General features: G+C 44.4%; 2 protein-coding genes across 5 annotated transcripts in view; one reads left to right on the top strand and one right to left on the bottom strand.

Moving 5' to 3' along the window:
• The window catches only part of ACAD10 (acyl-CoA dehydrogenase family member 10), a 35,815-nt gene extending 27,667 nt beyond the window's left edge, over window positions 1–8,148 (bottom strand). For both annotated transcript variants that reach the window (XM_070400223.1, XM_070400222.1), the window contains exons 1-2: window positions 8,096–8,148; window positions 2,832–3,031 (exon numbers count right to left, since the gene is read on the bottom strand). In XM_070400223.1, the coding sequence (XP_070256324.1) occupies window positions 2,832–3,018 (187 nt within the window). In that variant the 5' untranslated portion in view covers window positions 3,019–3,031; window positions 8,096–8,148. The remainder of the gene's footprint in view (window positions 1–2,831; window positions 3,032–8,095) is intronic.
• Window positions 1–22,336, top strand: part of BRAP (BRCA1 associated protein) — a 79,629-nt gene that overhangs the window by 40,078 nt on the left and 17,215 nt on the right. Inside the window, exons 1-6 of one of the 3 annotated variants that reach the window (XM_070400224.1) lie at window positions 8,234–8,485; window positions 10,186–10,347; window positions 11,490–11,688; window positions 13,067–13,256; window positions 19,352–19,465; window positions 20,749–20,897. In XM_070400224.1, the coding sequence (XP_070256325.1) occupies window positions 8,404–8,485; window positions 10,186–10,347; window positions 11,490–11,688; window positions 13,067–13,256; window positions 19,352–19,465; window positions 20,749–20,897 (896 nt within the window). In that variant the 5' untranslated portion in view covers window positions 8,234–8,403. Of the gene's footprint in view, window positions 1–8,233; window positions 8,486–9,632; window positions 9,807–10,185; window positions 10,348–11,489; window positions 11,689–13,066; window positions 13,257–19,351; window positions 19,466–20,748; window positions 20,898–22,336 lie in introns of those variants that run through there. The other 2 variants (XM_070400225.1, XM_070400226.1) reach the window with 2 other exon arrangements.

Consider the following 22,336-nt stretch of genomic DNA (forward strand, 5'->3'; position numbering starts at 1 on the left):
ATTAACAGATGGCTGGAGTTTAGAGAGCTCAGGGGAATTACCAGACCAGTTCCTGTGGCATCACTATGGTGCCAAGTGGGCTCTATTGGGAATCTGAAAAAATCCAGGAAATGCGCATCTCAGCCTTAGATCTCCAAGGGAACAGCAGTACTGATTTGTGTGAGTGAGGGAACACTGCTGCTAAGTCTCATATCCTTACCACCTGCTTTTGATGACACTGGACACTCTAATATAAATTTTCTTTTCTGGTTTTTCACTAGCTGGCTCATATATATTAGGTCATTCACACAGTCTTGGCCACACAGTAAGGAAGCCCATAGGGTAATAAGCCAGATACTGACAGTACTAAAAAAAAACAAAAAACCCAACAACCTTCATTTTGTAAACTGCACAACTTTCTACACTGATGGAAATGCTGTATCTCCAAGACAGTAGCCAGTAGCCACATGTGGCAACTGAGCCCTTGAAATGTGGTAAGTGGGGATTACAGAGGGGATTGTGTCTGTCACATTGCACACAGTATCCCTTCATGCCTCAGCAGTGCCCAGCACATAGTAACTGCTCCATAAACTTCTGTTTTCTGACTGAATAAAGATTAAGCAAGTCATTTATAGAGGAGGCAGGGAAGGGTGGCTGCTAGCAGAGGGAACAGAGCTTGCAAAGGCATCGCACTGTACATGTGTTTGCTAAGTTTAGAGAACATCAAGTAGTCTAGGGCAGCTGAAATGGGGACACACAGTAGGAAATGGTGTGATACCAGGATACAAGGCTAATTGCGAGAGGTGCTGAATGCCAGGCAAAAGCTTCTGGACCTGCCGAAACTGGTTTGGCTCAGTGGATAGAGCGTCGGCCTGCGGACTGAGGGGTCCCGGGTTCGATTCCGGTCAGGGGCATGTACCTGGGTTGCGGGCACGCCCCCAGTGGGGGGTGTGCAGGAGGCAGCTGATCGATGTTCCTCTTTCATCGATGTTTCTGACTCTCTATCCCTCTCCCTTCCTCTCTGTAAAAAATCAATAAAATATATTTAAAAAAAAAAAAAAAGCTTCTGGACCCAATTTAAGGGACAAAGTGCAGGCACTCAGGATTTGAAGCAGGGGAGTAAAGGGATAAGATCTGTGTTTTAGGCAGGTAATCCTGGGGGCTGTGTGGAGGGTGGCGCAAAACCCAGAGGCCAGAGGCAGAGAGAGCTGTTAGGAGTCTGATGGGATCAGGCAGGTGGGAGGAGACAGGGATAGAAATGGGTGGAGGCAGTGCAGGTGGAGAAGAGCAAATAGGTTCTCAAGATATTCTAGAGAAAGTCCAGGAGATTCCTGCCCAGGGACCTTTATGTTCTCTGTCTGCCAAGTCTGAAGGTTTGGGGTGGGGGAGTGTGATGACTTGGAGGGGGAGGTGTTTGGAACTGCCCGGCTGCGGCGAAAGAGAGAGGAATGAGTGGAAGAATAGAGAGGCTGAGGGCCCAGCTGTCCCTGGAACTAAAAAAAATAGCTCGCTTAGCCAATTTGCACAGCTGGGTAACTTTTTACCCAAGAGCATAGGAAATCTGGACTTCATTTATTTTTTTTAAAATACATTTTTATTGATTCCAAAAAGGAAGGGAGAGGGAGAGAGAGAGATAGAAATATCAATGATGAGAGAGAATCATTGATAGGCTGCCTCCTGCACACCCCCTACTGGGGATTGAGCCTGCAACCCGGGCACGTGCCCTTGACAGGAATCAAATCCGGGACACTTCAGTCTGCAGGCCGATGTTCTATCCACTGAGCCAAACCACTAGGCCTGTACTTCAGTTCATTTAACATGGAGCATTGCCAACCAGCCACCATAGCAGGTCAGAGGACAGGGACAGCTGTTTGGCCCTGTTTCCTTGCTGCTGGCTAGAATGAGAATGTAATGGCAGGAGGTGATGCAGCCCAGACAGACCGTGAGGTGAAACTGGAAATGAACTCACAGCAGAGCAGCACAATAGACAGCCTGAGTCCCTGGTATCACAGAGCAACACACCAGCCCCAGACCACATACCTTGGCTTTCCTGCCAAAGAAATAAACCTCTATCTTGTTTCAATCACTGTTTTGTTAGAGCTAAAACTAGTCAAACTTAAGTGAGTTGAACTAAGTAGGAAAAAATGTAAAACCAGGAGGGGCCTGACAAAGAAAGGATCAGAGACTAGAGGTTTGCTCTGGAAGGTTTAGAGGAAGTTGGTGGAAGAGGGAAGGCTGGGATCAAGGGAGGGGCTTTCAGAGTTCAAGATTTCAGAAGCAGCACAGTTCTCAGGGGAAGATACTAGTTAAATCCGATCAATAACAACGGCAGCTTGTCACTTATTGAGAATTTCAGGTGAACTGAACACTCTGCTTTCCAAACCCCAAAGAGGTAGGCACTCATATTAGACCAGTGGTTCTCAACCTTCTAGCCTTTAAATACAGTTCCTCATGTTGTGACCCAACCATAAAATTATTTTCGTTCCTACTTCATAACTGTCATGTTGATACTGTTATGAATATATCTGATATGCAGGATGGTCTTAGGCGACCCCTGTGAAAGGGTCGTTCGACCTCCAAAGTGGTCGCGACCCACAGGTTGAGAACCGCTGTATTAGACCTAAGTCAATGATGAGGAAACTAAGACTCGGAGAAGTAGATTAATTTGCTCAACACAATCAACCACTAAGTGGTGCTTAGAATTTGATTCAAGAGCCAGAATATTACCCACCGGGACACACTGCTGACCAAATGTTCCTCTCTGTCTCTTCTTACCACCCTCCATCCCCCCACCCCACTCCCATCCCACCCCCACCCCAGTCTCCAAAAGTGAAATAGAACAAAGAGCTCACCTGCAGCCACTTTCCCTGGAGAAGGAATGAGAACTCCACCCATGTCAAAAATGACCGCTCTGTAGGGGCCGCCTCCAGAATGTGTCCATCGCCAGGGTCCCTGGTGCCCACACCGGCTGTGTTTCAGGAAGGCTGCCCTCCAAGCCCAGTGGAGATGTGAGGACCGGAAAAGCCGCCTCAGGCACATGTTGAGGCCAAAGCTGTGTGAGAAGGCACAGGGCACAGTTTGCCTTCACTGCCTCCATCCAGACCTCCATCCTGGAGCGCAGGGGTGCCACCTGGACATCACTGATCTCCAACAAACACTCCAAACCACACCAGAATTGAGCTCTATCTCCGCCCTCCCACCTCCTTTTGGTGGGTTCCTTGGCTCAGTGAAGGGCTCCACCATTCACCAAGCTGCCCGTCTAGAAAACTGGAGTACGCACCTGACTTCCCTTAGTCCTCCACCAGCCACCTCAACTCGTTGTTCTGTGCTGTCAGTTCCTCCTGAAAATCCCATGCCCTCTCTCCACTGCCATTCTCTTGCCCACAGATCATTGCAACAGCCTCTTAAGTGGTCTCCTTGCCTCTTTCCAAATCTCCATTCTTTCTTCACTCCTTAGCCAGAGTAATCTTGCAAAAGTGCAAATTTGATCACATGCTAACCCCATTTAAAAACTTCAATCGCCCTAGCCGGCTTGGCTCAGTGGATAGAGCGTCAGCCTGCGGACTGAAGGGTCCCAGGTTCGATTCCGGCCAAGGGCACATGCCTGGGTTGTGGTTTGATCCCCAGTGAGCGGTGTGCAGGAGGCAGCCGATCAATGATTGTCTCTCATCATTGATGTTTCTATCTCTCTCTCCTTCTCTCTTCCTCTCGGAAATCAATAAAGAAATACATTAAAAAAAAAAAAAACTTCAATGGCTCTCCATTGCCCTCAAGACACACTTTCTTAACCTGATTTAAAAGGCCCTTTAAGATCTGCCTCCCCCACTTTTTACATATTGTTAACAGAAAAAAACATTGAAACCTGTAAAGAATTTTTGTGAGTTTGAGCCAAACTGTCGACATATGCCAGGAAGCAGAACCTCAATGAATAGAGGAAATGCTCCGGAGAATGGTGGGTTACATCTGTATTTATACATTGCAATCAAAGGAAAGGGATGTAGGTTGGTTACATGAAATCCCCTGGTGATAGACTAGAGAGGCGGGAGAAAGCAAAGCGAGGAAAACCCTGGGATTGGATAAAAAGTAAAATGATGGCAGAAACCGGTTTGGCTCAGTGGATAGAGCGTCGGCCTGCGGACTGAAGGGTCCCGGGTTCGATTCCGGTCAAGGGCATGTACCTGGGTTGCCGGCGCATCCCCAGTAGGAGATGTGCAGGAGGCAGCTGATCGATGTTTCTCTCTCATCGATGTTTCTAACTCTCTATCTCTCTCCCTTCCTCTCTGTAAAAAATCAATAAAATATATTTTAAAAAAAAAGTAAAATGATGGACACATACTTAGGTGGGTACAGGAATAATTAACATGATAATGAAGGAATTTGTGGTATCTGTTCTGGCGCCCAGCATATTAGGTTGTGCCCCAAGGAGTCCAGAGAAAGGGAAGTTACAAGTTACCCAGACATTTCAAGGATGTGTTATCATAGGTGCAAAAAAATAGATAGGCTCAATTAAGGTAAAGGTTGACTTTGTCAGTGAAGATACCAGCCTAGGATGTAACTACCCACCATCACTGCTTTTAGTTCAAATTTAATTTCAGACCATCCTTTGTGGTTACTTTAGGTCTCTGAGTTTGCAAGACCACCAGGCGGGCCTTCCCTGAGCTTGTCATGTTAGCATGTGGTCCACAATATTAACCTGGATGATCTAGACACACACATCTATGTGCAGCTCTCAACCAACATTCTCCTCCTGCTACAGGCCTTTCATATGTTTCCTTGGCCTGTGATGCTCCCTTCTACTTGTTACCTGGCTATTTCCAAACTGTCCTTTAGGTCAGTTTCTCTGTCACTTCCTTCCTGAAACCTCTTCTGGCTACCAGAAAAGATAGATGAGTCTCTCCTGTATACTCCTAAGATGCCCTGTACTCAGCTCCTCCTAGCACTAATGAGGCCACCATCACACCATCACCCTTCCTGCAGATGACTGCAATGGCCTCCTAACATTGCCTCTTTCCTAAACTGATTTTCAAAAGTTTCAGAAAAGAACAAACATATACATATAACACACACACCTAGATACATACATGTATATATATATATATATATATATATATATATATTTCATCATATACCTTTCACCTAGATTGATTATTAACATTTTGCCACATTTGATTTGAGAGATCTTATACTATTCTTTAAACTTTTCTATAGGTCTGATATAAAAAGCTGGGGGGGAAACAAAATAATTAAAGCAAATTCAACTTGTAGTCATTCCTCATGAAACTTTTTTTTTTTTTTGCTTTTAAAAATATATATTTCTTTATTGATTTCAGAAAGGAAGGGAGAAGGAGAGAGAAACATCAACAATGAGAGAATCATTGATCAGCTGCCTCTTGCACGTCCCCTACTGGGGATCGAGCCCACAACCCAGACATGTGCCCTTGGCCAGAATCAAACCTTGGACCCTTCAGTCCGCAGGTCGACATTCTATCCACTGAGCCAATCTGGCTAGGGCCCTCATGAAATTCTTTTTTTTATGTATATACTTTATTGATTTTTCACAGAGAGGAAGAGAGAGGGATAGAGAGTTAGAAACATCGATGAGAGAGAAACATCGATCAGCTGCCTCCTGCACACCCCCCACTGGGGATGTGCCCGCAACCAAGGTACATGCCCTTGGCCAGAATCGAACCTGGTACCTTTCAGTCCGCAGGCCGACACTCTATCCACTGAGCCAAACCGGCCAAGGCTCTTTAAGCTTTTTTATGTGATTTCTACAGTTTAAAAAAAGCTTACTGAAACTCAGGTTACAGCAAAACAGATTGGTATGACAGCCTACAAGTTTATAAGTCACTTTAGGGCCACCATAAGGATTCAATAAACTAAGAATCTAAAGGAGAGATTCTTAAGGAGTAACTCTTCAAGTTTATATACTGTGTTTTTCATGTAATTAGAAATTTGTTGAATTGGGAAGTGAATTTTGAAATGAAAAATTTAGAGGTTGATTTGTGTTTTCAGTTTTACTTCTGTTTCTATGCCAAGGCCAAAGTTTATAACAGGAGGAGAAATTTATTTATAGGCTCCAAAACATCAACAGCTTTTGTGTGAGGGCTTAGCAGAGGTGAAAAGTGTCTCTGGGGCCTGAAGGACTGACTTCCATCCTCACTGAGGACACTGTCCTCCACATACTCCCGCTAATGGATGATGGGCAATGCTCCCATGACTAGCTTGCTTCTTCTTTCCATTTAGAGAGGACGGTTCTGTTCTGGCCACTTCCCAATACTTTCTTTGGCGAAGGAAAATGCTGTGATTTCTTGTATTTCTAGGCTATGGTACCTGCCATGTCCACCGACTGAACTGCCTCTCCCTGCTGTCGGCCTGGTGAACTCCCATTCCCTTGTACACGGCAGCCTCAGCTCTCCCCTCTGGAGGGGCTCTTCTTTCTTTTTCCAGGTGGACTATGTTACTTTTTTTTCTCTCTCCTCACTCTCACTGCCTTCACATTGCCTGGTTTAAATTCTAGCTCCTCCACTTACTAAGTGAGATCCTGAGCAAGTTTCTCTCTCTCTCTCTCTCTCTCTCTCCCTCCCTCCCTCCCTCCCTCCTTTCCTCCCTCCCTCCCTCCCTCCCTCTGGTTACTCCTCTGTAAAATGGGAATAATTATAGTACCTGTCTCATAAAGTCATTGTTACTATTACATGAGGTAAAGTATGTAAAACACTCAAGTTAGGACCTGGCACACTGTTAAATGTTATCTACTACTGCCCTGGCCAGTTTGGCTCAGTGGATAGAGCGTCGGCCTGCGAACTGAAGGGTCCCAGGTTTGATTCCAGTCAAGGGCACATGCCCAGGTTGTGGGCTTGATCCCCAGTGGGGGACTTGCGGGAGGCAGCTGATCAATGATTCTCTCTCATCATGGATGTTTCTATCTCTCTCTCCCTCTTCCTTCCTCTCTGAAATCAATAAAAATATATTTAAAAAAAAAGTTATCTACTACTGTAAAATACTATAAAATGTTCACGAGGTCTCATGTTATATGCACATACTATGTGCAAATGGCACATGTACTTTCTCATAAGCCAGTGATTCTTAACAGGGAGTAATTTTGGCCCCAAGGGGGCCTTTGGCAATGTCTGGAGACATTCTGTTTGCCACCACTTGGGGAGCGCCACCAGTACCTCAGGGGTCAGGCCAGGGGTGCTGCCAAACACTTTATAAAGCATAGGAAGCACACACCTGGGAGAATGATCAGAACCCAAAATGTCAACAGTGCAGAGGCTGGGAAACCCTAACGTAAGCAGTGTATACTGAAGCACATTCCATAGGGCACAGTCACAAGGTGTATGTCCTCGATCTACCTTCATATGTCCAGGACGTGCTGTGACACATCTAGACATGATAGCATACTCAGAATAGCATCTGGTCATGTATGCACCATAAGCATCGATGGTGGCTCTCAGTATCCATCCATGTGCTACAGGCATACTGGAAAGAAGGCTGAATCTCAGAAAAACTGGACAGAGCCACAGGCTCTGTTCACTTCACCCTCACAGCTGAATGAGGGTATTATTCCAATCTTACGCAAAACCTAGATCAAGGTCACACAACTAGTGGTCAAGGGCGACTGCATTCGAAAAGGAGCTGGGTGTCTGCCTTATTCACGGATGTATCCCCGCCATGCCAGCAGTGCCCGCGGCTCTCCGCAAACGGTTGTGGAGTGACGGGGCGGGGAGCAGGACCCAGATCCGCAGCCAGCCTTATCCTGGACAGAGCCGGCGTCCCTGCGATCGAGTCCCTGCTCCTCCCCCGGGCCCTCAGAGAGGTGGACTCCCCTGAGTCTCAGGACCCGTCCGGAAAGTGCGGCCGACACAAAGCCACCCTGCCTCAAGCTAGAGCTAGCGGTCAAACAGGGGGAAAGGGGCCAGAGCTCTCTGCAGACCGCGGGTCCTCGGACGCTTCGGGGACCTCGCGGAGCGGGAGCCCCCGCGCCACCAGCTGAGGGGGGCTGAAGGCCAGGCCTGTCGGGTAGGTGAACGTGGGCCTGGGCGCACACCCGCCCATCGGCCCCGTGTGGGGGGAGGGAGTGCCCGCCGTGCCCACGCCGTGCCCCCTTCCCAACCTCAGCGAGATCCGGTCCCGGGGGCTCCGGCTCCGAGCTGCCACGCCGGTCACGCGGCTGCCACCCCAGCCAATCGGGGCGCGCGCCGGCCCGCGCATGCGTAACCCTGCGGGTCAGCGACGGCGGCCGGGAGGCGGAAGTGGAGGTGGTGGCGGCTCGGGGGGTGGTGTGAGGAGCTGCTGCGCTGAGGCGGCGGCAGCGGCGCTGAGGTGGTGGCGGCGCTGCCTGCCTCGGGCCGCCCGGCCTCTCGGCTCGACCCCCAGCCTCTCCGGGGCCCGCCGGGGCCCGCGCCGGCCAGCGCCTGCCCTATGAGTGTGTCACTGGTTGTCATCCGACTGGAGCTCGCGGAACACTCGCCCGTCCCCGCCGGCTTCGGCTTCAGCGCCGCGGGTGAGTGCCGCGGCCTCGCCGCCCCCCGCGTCGCCGGCGCCTGGGCCCCGGGGGGACTTGTCCTCCGCAAGTGCGGGCCTGGGGAGGGCCCCGGGGAGGGCTGTTGGTTGCCTCAGGAAGAAGCTGAGGGGTGGGGGGCCTTCCCAGGCGGCTCCGGGGGGAGGCCCTGCCCGACCCTCCCTCCTGCCGCCGCCCACGGGAACTCTGTTTACACCTGGCGCGTCGCTGCCCCGCCCTGGGTTACAGTCGAGTTTGTGAGTCGCTTTCCTCTAGGCTTTGTGAAGGCGGGGACTGGATTCCCAGCGACGCGGACGGTCCCTGGTTTAATTAAATCGTTCCTCTTTGGAAAAAACTATTCATTGAGGCGCCGTGTAACACTGGCAGTTCCTGTAATTACCGTTGGTGCATTTCCTGTAGCCCACAACCGGACTGTATGCATTTTGTCTTAACAACCCTGTTCGGTTAGATTGGCGGATGCCCCTGTCACAAACTGGGAAAGGAAAACCCAGTGATTAAGTGACTTGCCTGCGACTTATCCGGGAGACTGGGGTTCTACCTCGGAGACCCGGAGCCCTTCCGCACCGGCCCCGGGGACCCCCCCCGCCCCCCCCCCCCCGCCCCCCAGGCTGTGAGAGCGGCCGTGGCCGTTCCTTGGACCTCAGGCCATTGCCTAACAGTAACATCCACCCCGAAACGCTTACCGAACGCACCCTGTCTGCTGAGCTGTAGTTGGTGTGCAGAATCAGACGTGGTCCCCGCCGTAATGGAACCAGCAGTTCCCGGGGGAGACGGGTGAATTAATTACAGAATAAATAGAGAACCACAGCTATGAAGGCGGAGAAGAAACAGTCTGGAAATCTATTGCAGGAGGCGCCGTTTGGTTTGGGGCGGGGGGTGGGGGTGGGGGCCGAGGCAGGTAGGGGTGGCGTCAGTGGGAGACTTCCCTGAGTATGTGAATGTTGGAGCTGCAGATTAAAGATTGAGTATTATTTTATGGGCGAGGAGCCATCTTTAAAGGTTAAAAATGATCTCTGGGTTCTGAAAGTCCACCAAACCTGCACTAAGCCACATGGTCCCTTCTGCATGGCTCAGTCATTGATGCATGTAGTCATTTATTCAGGGAATCTTCAAATGTGTGCTAGGCGCTGTGGGATGAGCGGTGGACACAACAGGCCTGGTCTCTGCCCTGATGGGCCTGATAGTGAGGATATTTCAGTGACGTCTCCAAACTCCTTTTCCATTGACGGAAGACAGTGATCACAGATTGGCAGGCGATGGCTCCAGTACAGGGTGTTGGAGAAGGCTACCCCTAAAAATTTTTGTAAGTTTTCTTTATTAATGATAATGATGTGGTACTTTATTTTGGGTTCAGCACACAATTGTGCTTTACTAGGTATTACAAAAAGGTTGATTCATCTGGGCATAATCACTGTCAAACCTCCTTGAAGGGGTTGCTCTCGTTAAATTGCTTTAGAAGTGAATAATTTCCCTAGGACAGCCCAGCGTTTCTGAATTGATTGCACTGGGTGTTGACTGACTGTCTGCTGGGCACTGCAGGAGCCCCAGAAGTGAGTGAGATGGACACGGCAACGGCATCGTCAGGAAAGCAGCAGAGGAAAGGGAAACCTATCGGTGGATACATTAAGAGTGGAAAAGAGCCTGTTTTATTACCAGGTATTAATCATTCATGTGTTCTTTAGCTGGGGAAATGTCCGATGAGGAGATCAAAGAGAAGACACTAGCTTCAGCTGTAGCCTGTTTAGAAGGGAAGTCACCAGGGGAGAAAGCAGCAATCATACATCAGCATCTTGGCCGTCGAGAAATGACAGACGTGATCATTGAGACCATGAAGTCCAACCCAGGTATGCTTTCTAAAACCCTAGACTCCTTTGTCACGTAAACCTCTGGTTGCCTGTTTACACATGTTGGTCAGTGAGCCCATGCTTTTTAGCATACTTTTATCTTTCACTGACTGTGTGCCTTATATGAGATTGCCAAGGCACATTTCAACTTCCCCAAATATTTCTTCTAAATTAATCCTAACAATCTGGGTCGACAACTCTATTCGGTGAGGAGAGCTACTTACCACCTAGGTCAGTGGCAGATCATGAATGAATCCAAATAAGCATGTTGTATCTCTCCCTGCTCTGCCAGCTCACTCCAGCCAGGGGAGTGGATGAGTGAGTGTATACTACATCTTTAGCACGGAGGTGGTTAGAACTGGTAGGGTTGGTTTTCAAACTTAATAGCTCTGAATGTTTGTCCTATTTAAAAGTGCATGATGTAAGGCACCTGGTTTTATTATGATATTAACAAACTAGAGGCCCAGTATACGAATTCATGCACATCGAAAGGAAATTAATTAGGAGAAATATTTTAGAGGCTGGGGAGGGACTATGGGAGGGCTCCAGGGCGTGTCTGGCCCCTCTCGCCCAGTTCTGATCAGGGACAGGCTGGACCGCAGCAGCAAGCTAACCTACCGGTCAGCATCTGCCCCCTGGTGGTCAGTGCGCATCATAGAGACTGGTCGAGCGGTTGACCGAACAGGCGGACACTTAGCATATTGGGCTTTTATATATATACTAGAGGTCCGATGCACAAAAATTTGTGCAAGAGTAGGCCTTCCCCGGCTGCTGGCACCGGCTTCCCTCTGGCACCTGGGACCTGATCTTCCCTCCTCTTGCCACCAGCAGGCACCCAGGACCCGGGCTGCTTCCCTCCGGCCCCGGCTTCATCAGGAAGGACATCCGGTCTAATTAGCATATTACCCTTTTATAGATAGATGTAAGAGTCACCTTGAGGGCGATAATGGGATTTTTATGGAGGAAAGAGCACTTTCAAGTTGAGATGCCCCCAAAACATGGCTGTTCTGTGAATGTAGTTCTTAATACATGACAATTTCTCTGTCAGAGTTCATTATTCTGACTCAAAATTTTAATCTAATTAGAATCCTTCAGCATATTTCCTATCATTTTATAATCTGCTAATTTTTGATTTGTGAAAGATGACCTGAAAGCTGCAATGGAAGAAAGAAAGTCTTCAGAAGCATCCCCCACTGCACAGAAAAGTAAAGATCAAAGTAAAGAAAGTGTAAATACTGCTCCCGATTCTCCATCCAAACAGCTTCCAGACCAGATTTCATTCTTCAGTGGAAATCCATCAGTTGAAATAGTTCATGGTATTATGCATCTATATAAGACAAAGTAAGAAAAACCTTTTTCCTTTTGAGTTGGTCTATTTTTTGCTTTAGGGAGGAGAAAAATCTTTTACCCTGAAGGGAAGTGTGTATTTTAAGCTTCAAAAACATAGTACTTTCATATATTGTGTGTTAGAGAATTCTTAAATGTTTTACATTTGGTTGATCTTGTAGATTGGGTCAGAGCTTCTCCTTATAAAAGAAACGTGTAAATAGCCTTCCTAGGAAAATATTCCCTGAGAAGGTAGGCATGCAAGATGATTGGTAAAGGGAAAGGAAAGAAGATAGCAAAGGAAAATTACAAATAATCCATTAACATCACAGTAGTCTCATATCCCCACCAAATCTTTATGAAAGAAACTAAGAAATCAGGTAACGGGTAGCAATTTCATCACCTCTTTTTACCCTTTTCTGTGGTCCAAGCAGTAGGCTTGCAGGAGGCCAACAGAAAGGAAGCGTTTGCCTAAATCTATGAGCTGGGCCATCAACTTCTGGGATAATTAGTAATTGATTTCTTTAAAGGCTGTCCTTATCCTAACTCGGATGCTAAGTTCCTACAGGGAAATAGTGAATACTCAGAATATTCAGGTAGCCATGTGGAATCACAGCTGTTGAAGTGAGTTTGCACCATTTCAAAAAGGCTAGGGAGAATCCTCCCCACCCCCATTCCAGCTATTACAACCCAGCAACACTTTCTGTAATCTTCAGAGTCACATCTTCATGGTTCAGAATTCTCTTTCTTATATTTAGAGCTCTTTTATCTTCTAGACCCTTAAGAGAAGTCCAGAGTTAGCATTGTGCTTCCAAGTTACACAATGAGAGATTTTTTAATATATATTTTTATTTATTTCAGAGAGGAAGGAGGAAGGAGAGAGATATGATGAGAGAGCATCATTGATCGGTTGCCCCCTGCATGCCTCACTCTGGGGATCGAGCCCGCAACCGGGGCAGGTGCCCTAACTGAGAGAACCTGTAAGCTCCTGGTTCGTAGGTCAGCGCTCAATCACTGAGCCATGCCAGCTGGGTGAGAGATTATTATTTAAAAAACTAAACAAGAACAACTAACGAAAATAAAACAACAAACTGCAAATTTGCCGAATGCAGATTTGTAACCATAACAAGCTTTTAACTAAAAGTTAAAAATTTCACTGGTGTGTATAATGTAGAACATTACGAAGCTTACCTTAAACTCCATGGCAGATATATTTAAGGGATTCTGCATTTACCTATATAGTATGGATTTTCAAATAAAATAATAAGCTGTTTAATTGATATGTGAAGTATTACATGTTTTATTTTTCCTATTGGACGTAAAAGTTGTCTAATTAGTGTTGTGTGAACTAACTATACGTCTATTCAAGACAGTCTAATTATTGTCTTATTAGTAAGATGACCTCCTTAAAAGAAGATGTGAGGCGCAGTGCCATGCTGTGTATTCTCACAGTCCCTGCTACAATGACCAGTCATGACCTTATGAAGTTTGTCGCCCCATTTAATGAAGTAATTGAACAAATGAAAATCATCAGAGACTCTACTCCAAATCAATATATGGTGCTGATAAAGTTTAGTGCACAGGTAAAAGTTAAGATATTAAAAATCTCTTTGCCACAGAAACTGTGTTTTTGAAATTGTATAATACTAGCTGTGTGTGGTTTACAGCATTTTGCACTTAAGATTCATAACTTATCTTCTAGGGTATTGTAATTCTAGAATTACTTCTAAATTAATTAGCAGACACTGAATTTTCTAATTCATACCCATACTTTTTTATAAATCAGATTTGGTATGAAATCTAGGGTTGTATTTTTTTTCTTATCCAATAGTAACTATTGCAGTAGAACAATAGTTTCCAAACTTTTAAAAGTTGACAGCAATTATTAATTTGCCATTATAACACTTTTGCCCCTGCTACTTTCATCCTCTTTTTAAAAGACCTTCTTTGGCACATTTTAGAAGATAAGATCTCTCTCTCTTTTTTTTTTAAATTTTAGTGACGAATTTTTGTGACATTCCTTGACGTATTAAAGATGCTCTAGAATTCTGATTGGAAATAGAGAATAGAGAAACAAACACTGAAAGAGTGGTGATATTTTCAGTTTTTAAAAGCACTTGTGCATTATAACTCATACTTTACCTGTCTCAGTTCTAAAGATGTTAGAAAGATACTCTTGGGAGTATGCATATTTCTTTATGCATATAAAAATGAGGTAAGCTTTAGGTGTTATACAGGTTATTAAAGAGCTACCTTATCTGTAGGTTTCATTCAATCTGTGTGGTTTTTTAAATAGCCTCTTATATTTGTCTATTCATTAGTTTTGAAATGCGGATTTGTCAAAAATTACTTCAGTCTCACCTCATTTGCAGATTGGCAAAGATGGATGTTCCTGTAGGGTCATTTGCCTTTGTCTCTGACTGATCACTGAGATTGGTGGGTGAAAAGGAGGCCATGACACAAGATCCACTAGGCATTTCCTTCTTCTTCGTTATAGAAAACCCAATGTTGACAGCAGTAGCAGCCATTCATTGTTCATGGGAAGGAAGTTAAGAGAAGTGAGTTATATTATATGTTCCATGGCCCACAGAAAGAGAACACTTAGAATGGAGTTCTGTGTACAAGAGGGTGCACAATTGTTAATCTTTAACCTTCCAAAGCACCCTATCATTGAACGAGACATTCAAAAGAAATGTTTCAACTGTCCTACAAGTTGAGAATGGAAAAGCACTTAAACAACTGCTTTCATTGTCAAGAGACCCGAGGTCACTGAAGGGTTTTGCAATAAATGGGCAAGTGGTATGTCAAACCTTTTAAACCTGGTAAAGATAATATAAACTACTTGTTCTGTACCATTCACAGTGCTAAATGCTTAATGTGAGTTATCTCATTTCATCCTCACTAAAACCCTGCGAGGTAGATAAGTACTGTTGTTATCCTTGTTTTACAAAATGAGGAAATTAGCTGCTGAGAGAGGTTGGGAATTTGCCCAGGGTTACATAGCTAGATGTAAGTGACTGAGCTGGGAATTGACCCCTCACTTTTAATCCCTAGGGCAGTGATGGCAAGCCTTTTGAGCTCGGAGTGTCAGCATTTTGAAAAACCCTAACTTAACTCTGGTGCCGATGTCACATACAGAAATTTTTTTATATTTGCAACCATAGTAAAACAAAGACTTACATTTTTGATATTTATTTTATATATTTAAATGCCATTTAACAAAGAAAAATCAACCAAAAAAATGAGTTCGCGTGTCATAGGTTCGCCATCACTGCCCTAGGGTGTACCCCTCTTACCATAAGGAGTGGTATGAAAGTGTGGGAAAGGGGAGACAGTCACTGCCTGCAAGAAATTGTGTAATGGCAGTGATTTAGTTACTGCTTCTACTTAACAAAGCCGATCAGAAAAAAGAAAAATCACAGAAACAGATTGGAGAAAATGTTTAAGAACATACTAGATTTGTTTGTCTGAAGTCTAATAAACCCACAAATTTTCCTGTAACAAGTGCTTCATAGTGTGCAGATAATGCTGTGGGAATTTGCTATTACTGTTAATACATTTTCTTTGTACTCACACACTGGCTCTCTACCTCTGTCTTTTGATCAAGTGCAGGTTGCTCAAGTTGATGAATGTTTTCTAAAACTTTGAAACAGCTTACTGCATGCTCTTCCCCATGGGGACGGAACCCTTGACTTTGGTGTCATGAGTTGTATTATCGTTAATGCTGGATCTTAGGGTCAGAGGCTCATCCTATCAGGGACTTTCTAAGGCCTACAAACACCTTCCTAGTATAAGACTTGATGTTATTAAATTAATATTGGGCCCTAATGAAAATAATAGACTCAATAGTTACCACATGTTGAACACTTGCTTAGATAGATGCCAGGCCTGTGCTAAGTGCTTTTCATGCTCCTTGAGTCCTCTCAATAATGCCATGAAGTAGATGTTGTTATGTTACTTATGTAATTGTGGGAACAAGGGTGAATAAGTCCCTTGCCCAAAGCTACACAGCTAATAGTTGTCAGAGTTGGGAATTGAAGCCCAGGCAGCCTGACTCCATAGCCTGGGCAGCTAACTATATATATATATATTTTTTTTTTAAATATGTTTTGCCCTAACCGGTTTGGCTCAGTGGATAGAGCATGGGCCTGCAGACTCAAGGGTCCCCGGTTCGATTCTGGTCAAGGGCATGTACCTTGGTTGCGGGCACATCCTCAGTGGGGAGTTTGCAGGAGACAGCTGATCGATGTTTCTCTCTCATCGATGTTTCTAACTCTCTATCCCTCTCCCTTCCTCTCTGAAAAAAATCAATAAAATATATTTTTAAAAAAATACGTTTTTATTGATTTCAGAGAGGAAGGAAGAGAAAAAGAGAGATAGAAACATCAATGATGAGAGAGAATCATCGATTGGCTGCCTCCTGCATGCCCCCATTGAGGATTGAGTCTGTGACCCGGGCATGTGCCCTGATCAGGAATTGAACCATGACCTCCTGGTTCATAGGTCCACACTCAACCACTAAACCACACCGGCCGGGCTATATTCTTACTCCTTTTTCTCACCAGAGAATTTTTATTAAGAAATAATGGACCGCCCTAGCCGGTTTGGCTCAGTGGATAGAGTATTGGCCTGTTGACTGAAGGGTCCCGGGTTCGATTCTGGTCAAGGGCACATGCCCGGGTTGTGGGCTCAATCCCCAGTGGGGAGCGTACAGGAGGCAGCCAATCTATGATTCTGTCTCATCATTGATGTTTCTATCTCTCTCTCCCTCTTCTTTCCTCTCTGAAATCAATAAAAAATAATAAAAAAGAAAAAAATAATGGACCTTCTCTATATCTTTTATAACCTCATGAATTTCTTTTGGCCTCGGCTTTATGCTGGAGGTATTATAAAGAGACTAGAGACCTGTTGCACAAAATTTGTGCACTTCGCGGGGGGTGTCCCTCAGCCTGGCCTGTGCCCTCTCGCAGTCCAGGAGCCCTTGGGGGATGTCCGACTGATGGCTTAGGCTGCAGTCAGACATCCCTAACCCTGCCATGGAGGCGGGAGAGGCTCCTGCCACCGCCACTATGCTCACCAGCCACGAGCCCGCCTTCTGGTGCACTCACCACCAGGAGGCAGCTCCTGCGTTGAGCATCTGCCCTCTGTGAGTCAGTGCACTTCATAGCGACCAGTCATTCTGCCGTTTGGTCTGTTTGCATATTAGCCTTTTATTATATAGGATGGGCTCACAAAGTTTACTGTGACCTTTAGGAAATTTAGTCTTTAGTTAAAGAATTTGTAATTCATCAGGACATAGGAAAGCAGGAGGTTCAATTTCATATTTCTTGGGAACAAAACTTTTGAGAGGATAGTGTATGTTGGCTCATTTTCACTTGCATGCTTAGGGCAACCTTGAAGACCCCTCTTTTTTTAAGTATATTTTATTGAATTCAGAGAGGAAGGGAAAGGAAGAGAGAGATAGAAACATCAGTGATGAAAATCATTGATCGTCTGCCTTCAGACTGGGGATCAAGCCCACAACCCGAGCAGGTGCCCTGATGGAGAATCCAACCGTGACTTCGTGGTTCATGGGTCTACACTTAACCACTGAGCAACCGTGGCCCAGCAAGACCCCTCTTTTGAGAAGTAAAAATATGTTCTCAATACTATAGTGACCATCATGATAATAAAGGAACCTTGATCATGATGGATTTTTCTTCTTCTCAAATTTATCCTGAGACAGGAACAGTAGGAACAAGGACTAGGGAAAAAACAAAAGCTGGTTTCTTTAAATTTTGGGCTCTATACAGTGCAAACATTTTAAATAAAAGAGTTGTTTATTTTGCGAATTTTGCAGTTAGCTTCATGCTTTTGTGCACTTCAGTGGTGGGTTGAAGTGGGAACCATGTGTATTTTGTTTTCTACTCTTGTCCTAGTGCATAGCACAGTGCCTGACATATGCTAGGTACTCAGTAAATATTTGAAAAAGTGAAGCTACATTTCCAATACCAAGATTTTAAAGAAGAGATCAGTGTGTTCAAAAAATACATTTCTTCGGTATAAACAACTCCCTCCAGAAAGGATTAATTTATCTGGTGCTGAATAGAATTCATCACATGCCCTGTGTCACACAAACCTTGTTCCTTCCTCTGAGGAGGCATAGTTGCTTAGTGAGCATTTACAGAGCTGGAGGCCCAAAGAGGGGTCTTCCTTTCCTCATTCAGCTGGCGCAGCTCCTGGTGCTTGGGACCCTGAAGAGCTGACCAGTGGCCCTCATTCCCAGCCCGTCACTTTCCTCAGAACATGAATCCATTTGCTCACTGTGCTGCTTCCTCATCTATAAACATTTCAGGAAGAAGTCATTACTCTTAAAGAATGGGGGAAGCCATTAGATTGCCTCTTCTTAGTATTAAAGAAAATGTATTATCCAAGAACATTTTAACATTTTGACGTTAAAATGAATTGTAGTCAGTGCACTAGGTTGTTTCCTGAAAGAAAACCTCCCTACCCCCCACCTAAATATAACTGTTCAGAATTGGTTGTCCTTTCTCAGCTGTTTAGCTCCCTTGCTCATATTAAGAAAGCATAAATAATCAAGAATCCACACTTGATTACATCATTAGAATGACATTTAAAGCTGTGAAAAGCTTATTGTAAGCTTTTGCTGTTAAAGATTCAGAACCCCATGAAGGTAGACCTGCAGGACAATTTTTGCCTGCTACAGACTTGAATCTCTTCTTAGATATTAACAATGTGGCATTTCCTTTTGCAGATACCCTTCCTCCCCACAAGCAGCCTGTCTACATTGATAGGGCCAAAGCACACAACTTCTTATGTTTGGGCTAATGGCCGTGTGGGAGTGAAACCCAGACAAGCCTTGGCCTCTAGCTGCCTCTAAAAATTACTGAGTTTAAAAACTGAAATCATCTCTTTGTTACTTTCTACTAAGGCTAGTCTAGGTTTGATTTACTTGTGTCCATATTCACAAATGCACTCATGCCTTTGCAAGGGACTTTTTCTTCTAATTCCATCTATCTATCACTCCAAGGGAAGGAGGCTTAGTATTTCAAAGGCTCATTCATCTTGATTTTAGCCAAGAGCTTTGCTTTTGGTATTACACACTGGGTTGCTTAAATTTCCATATGGGATCCTTATCATGTATCATTATTACTTGGTTTATTGAAGAGATCTTAGCTTTTCATTCCAGTTCCACATGTCCTTTATTTTTTTGAACATAGATGCTGACATATTTTGAAAATGACTATTCCCTAACAATCTTCCATTAGGATTTGGTTCCAGGCTTTGCAAAAATCAGTGTTTTGCTTTTAGCTGCTATGAAAGTGCTGACTAGAGGAGAAAAAAATACTGCTATCAAGGGAAGTATTGACCATTGCTGGTCGAATAATAAAATTATACTAGCTGTCAGCTTATTACACATTAGTAGCTGTTTCTTGTTCCAGTAAAACTATCATGTGTCAGGAAACATTGTAGAGATGTAGGATATTGAGCTGCAGAGTTCGATTAGCCTATGAACCTGCTTCCTGCTTCTGTAGATGTTACTTTGGCCGTTGATTTCTCTCTCTCTCAAGTATAAGTTTTAAAAGACAATGAAGAGAATAATTGAAGCTATGCATCTTGAATATAAAGCGCGTTTTCAGGCTCTCAGTTTTTTCCTTTTCCCCATTGGTGTACCTAGGCTGATGCAGATAGTTTTTATATGGCATGCAATGGCCGCCAGTTCAACTCAATAGAAGATGATGTTTGCCAGCTGGTCTATGTGGAAAGGGCTGAAGTACTGAAATCTGAAGATGTAAGTATAAATAATCCTTATATTTGATATACATATCAGAATGGTATAAAGTTAAACAGTAAGATATCTACGGAAATGTCCAAAATAGGCCAATCCTTAGAGACAGAAAGTAGATTAATGATTGCCAGAGGTTGGGGTAAGAGGAGAGTAACTGCTGATGAAAACGAGGTTTCTTTTCAAGATGATAGAAATGTTCTAGAATTAGGTTGTGATGATGGTTGCTCAAACTTGTGAATAACGAAAAAACAAAACAAAAAACACCCACTGAATTATATACTTTGGTGAATTTTATGTCCATTTTAAAAATTGTCCAAAAATGTAAAAAAATAAATAAAAGGATATTATCTATATCATTGAAAATTAGGTTCATCTATTCTAGATCAATGAAACATTGCCTAGAGCCTAAAAGAAGTGTCTTTATTTTAAATATCAACCCTTAATCCCCATCCTAATTTATTTTTTATGTTTTTATTTATTTTAGAGAGGAAGGGAGAAGGATAGAGAGAAACATCAATGATGAGAGAATCATTGATTGGCTGCCTCCTGCACACCCCCTACTGGGGATGGAGCCGGCCACCTGGGCATGTGTCCTGACCTGAATTAAACTGTGACTTCCTGGTTCATAGGTTGACGCCCATACCTGCCAGCCAGACTCTGCTGCTTTTCTTCATTTGTATTCTGTTATAATCATAGACCTTTACACTTAGAGTTAGGAGTCTGTTGACATTTTAGATTCTCTGTTTTAAGGTTTTGGAGGCAGTCTCCCTTCCTAGAATGTCAGCTCTGTGAGGGCAGGGATCTTTGTCTGCTTTGTTCTCCTCTGTATCCCCAGTGCCTAGCACAGTGCTGGGAAGATCGGAGGCGCTCAATCAGTATTTGTTGCTTGAATAAAAATTTTTTTTTTTTAGAAGTTTTTTTTTTTTTTTTAATGTATTTTATTGATTTTTTACAGAGAGGAAGGGAGAGGGATAGAGAGTTAGAAACATCGATGAGAGAGAAACATCGATCAGTTGCCTCCTGCAAACTCCCCGCTGGGGATGTGCCCGCAACCAAGGTACATGCCCTTGACCGGAATCGAACCTGGGACCCTTGAGTCCGCAGGCTGATGCTCTATCCACTGAGCCAAACCGGTTAGGGCTTGAATAAAAATTTTAAATTATTTGCACAGAGCAATAATGTTGAGAATATCCTTCCAGGAGTCAAAAGGCAATAGGAAAACTGTTGTTTAAAAAATTAGAACTAGTGGATGAAGAGTGAGGCTTATGTGAGGTGTTTCACTCTAGGGTGCCAGTCTCCCTGTGATGGATCTGACCGAGCTCCCCAAGTGCACGGTGTGTCTGGAGCGCATGGATGAGTCTGTGAATGGCATCCTCACCACGTTATGTAACCACAGCTTCCACAGCCAGTGTTTGCAGCGCTGGGACGACACGACGTGAGTACAGGAGCGAGCTCATCTCCCAACTATTAAAGCCCACTCTGACCCTTTCCCAGAATTAAAATAGCCACCACCAAAAGTGAACCAGTCCAAGTATTTGACTTTAAAAAATATATATGTTTTTATTGATTTCAGAGAAGGAAGAGGGAGAGAGAGATTGAAACATCAGTGATAAGAGAGAATTATTGATTGGCTGCCTCCGCACATCCCCTAATGGGAATCAAGCCTGAAACTGGGCTTGTGCCCTGACTGGGAATTGAACCGTGAGCTCCTGGTTCATGTGTCAACGCTCAACCACTGAGCCACTCAGGCTGGGCTCCCTTTTTCCTTTTCATTCTCAGGGTCATACTTATAGTTCACAAAGGCCGTTCTGACACTTAGATTTCAGAATTAGTTTGTTGTTTTCTTATCCAACCACTACTACAGCTGCCACACAGACCACAGGGATGGCAGAGGGCTAGTTTCTAGCTTTGACAAGACGCCTGCTGCTTACCAGCTGCTATTTCGTTATTTCTTCGTTGTCTTCTGTCTTTTCTGTTGATACTGAAGAAAGAGACAGACTGGATCCTTTAGCTTTCTCTTAGGAACACAGACTTTTCTTTTTTATATATATTTTTATTGATTTCTGGGAGGGGGAGGTGGGAGGGGGAGGGAGAGAGATAGAAACATCAATGATGAGAGAGAATCATTGGTTGGCTGCCTCCTGCATGCCCCCTACTGGGGATCAAGCACACAACCTGGACATGTATCCTTGACTAGAATCGACCCTGGAACCCTTCAGTCCACAGGCTGATGCTCTATCCACTGAGCCAAACCAGCTAGGGCAACAAAGACTCTTTCTGTGACAAGAACTCTGTGTTCTTCCCTGATTTCCTTTTGTTGGTTTTATTTATGCAGTTGGGTAACAAACTGATACTAGTTTCTTGAGCATTCTTTCTTCTTGTGCCAATTTAGTTAGCCTCAACAATAATTCACTTTGTATCATCTTTGCCCATCTGACAAAAATATTAATGGCTAGTACTTAATTCAGTCACTTTGTCTTAAGTATAATTGAAAAGGGTTAATGGATTTTTTCATTGTCCCTTTTTCAATTTTATTGAAGTATAATTGACAGTCAGAAATTATATATTTAATGCCGAAACCGGTTTGGCTCAGTGGATAGAGCGTCGGCCTGCGGACTGAAAGGTCCCGGGTTCGATTCCGGTCAAGGGCATGTACCTGGGTTGCGGGCACATCCCCAGGAGGAGATGTGCAGGAGGCAGCTGATCGATGTTCCTCTTTCATCGATGTTTCTAACTCTCTATCCCTCTCCCTTCCTCTCTGTAAAAAATCAATAAAATATATTTTAAAAAAGAAGAAATTATATATTTAAGATGTATGACTTGATGACCCAGTCTACGTTTACATTGTGAAATATTAAATATTCACCACAACCA

Source organism: Myotis yumanensis, unplaced genomic scaffold (genome assembly GCF_028538775.1).
Source record: "Myotis yumanensis isolate MYYU_CA2020_CCGP unplaced genomic scaffold, mMyoYum1.0.hap1 SCAF_19, whole genome shotgun sequence".
Lineage (NCBI taxonomy): Eukaryota > Metazoa > Chordata > Mammalia > Chiroptera > Vespertilionidae > Myotis > Myotis yumanensis.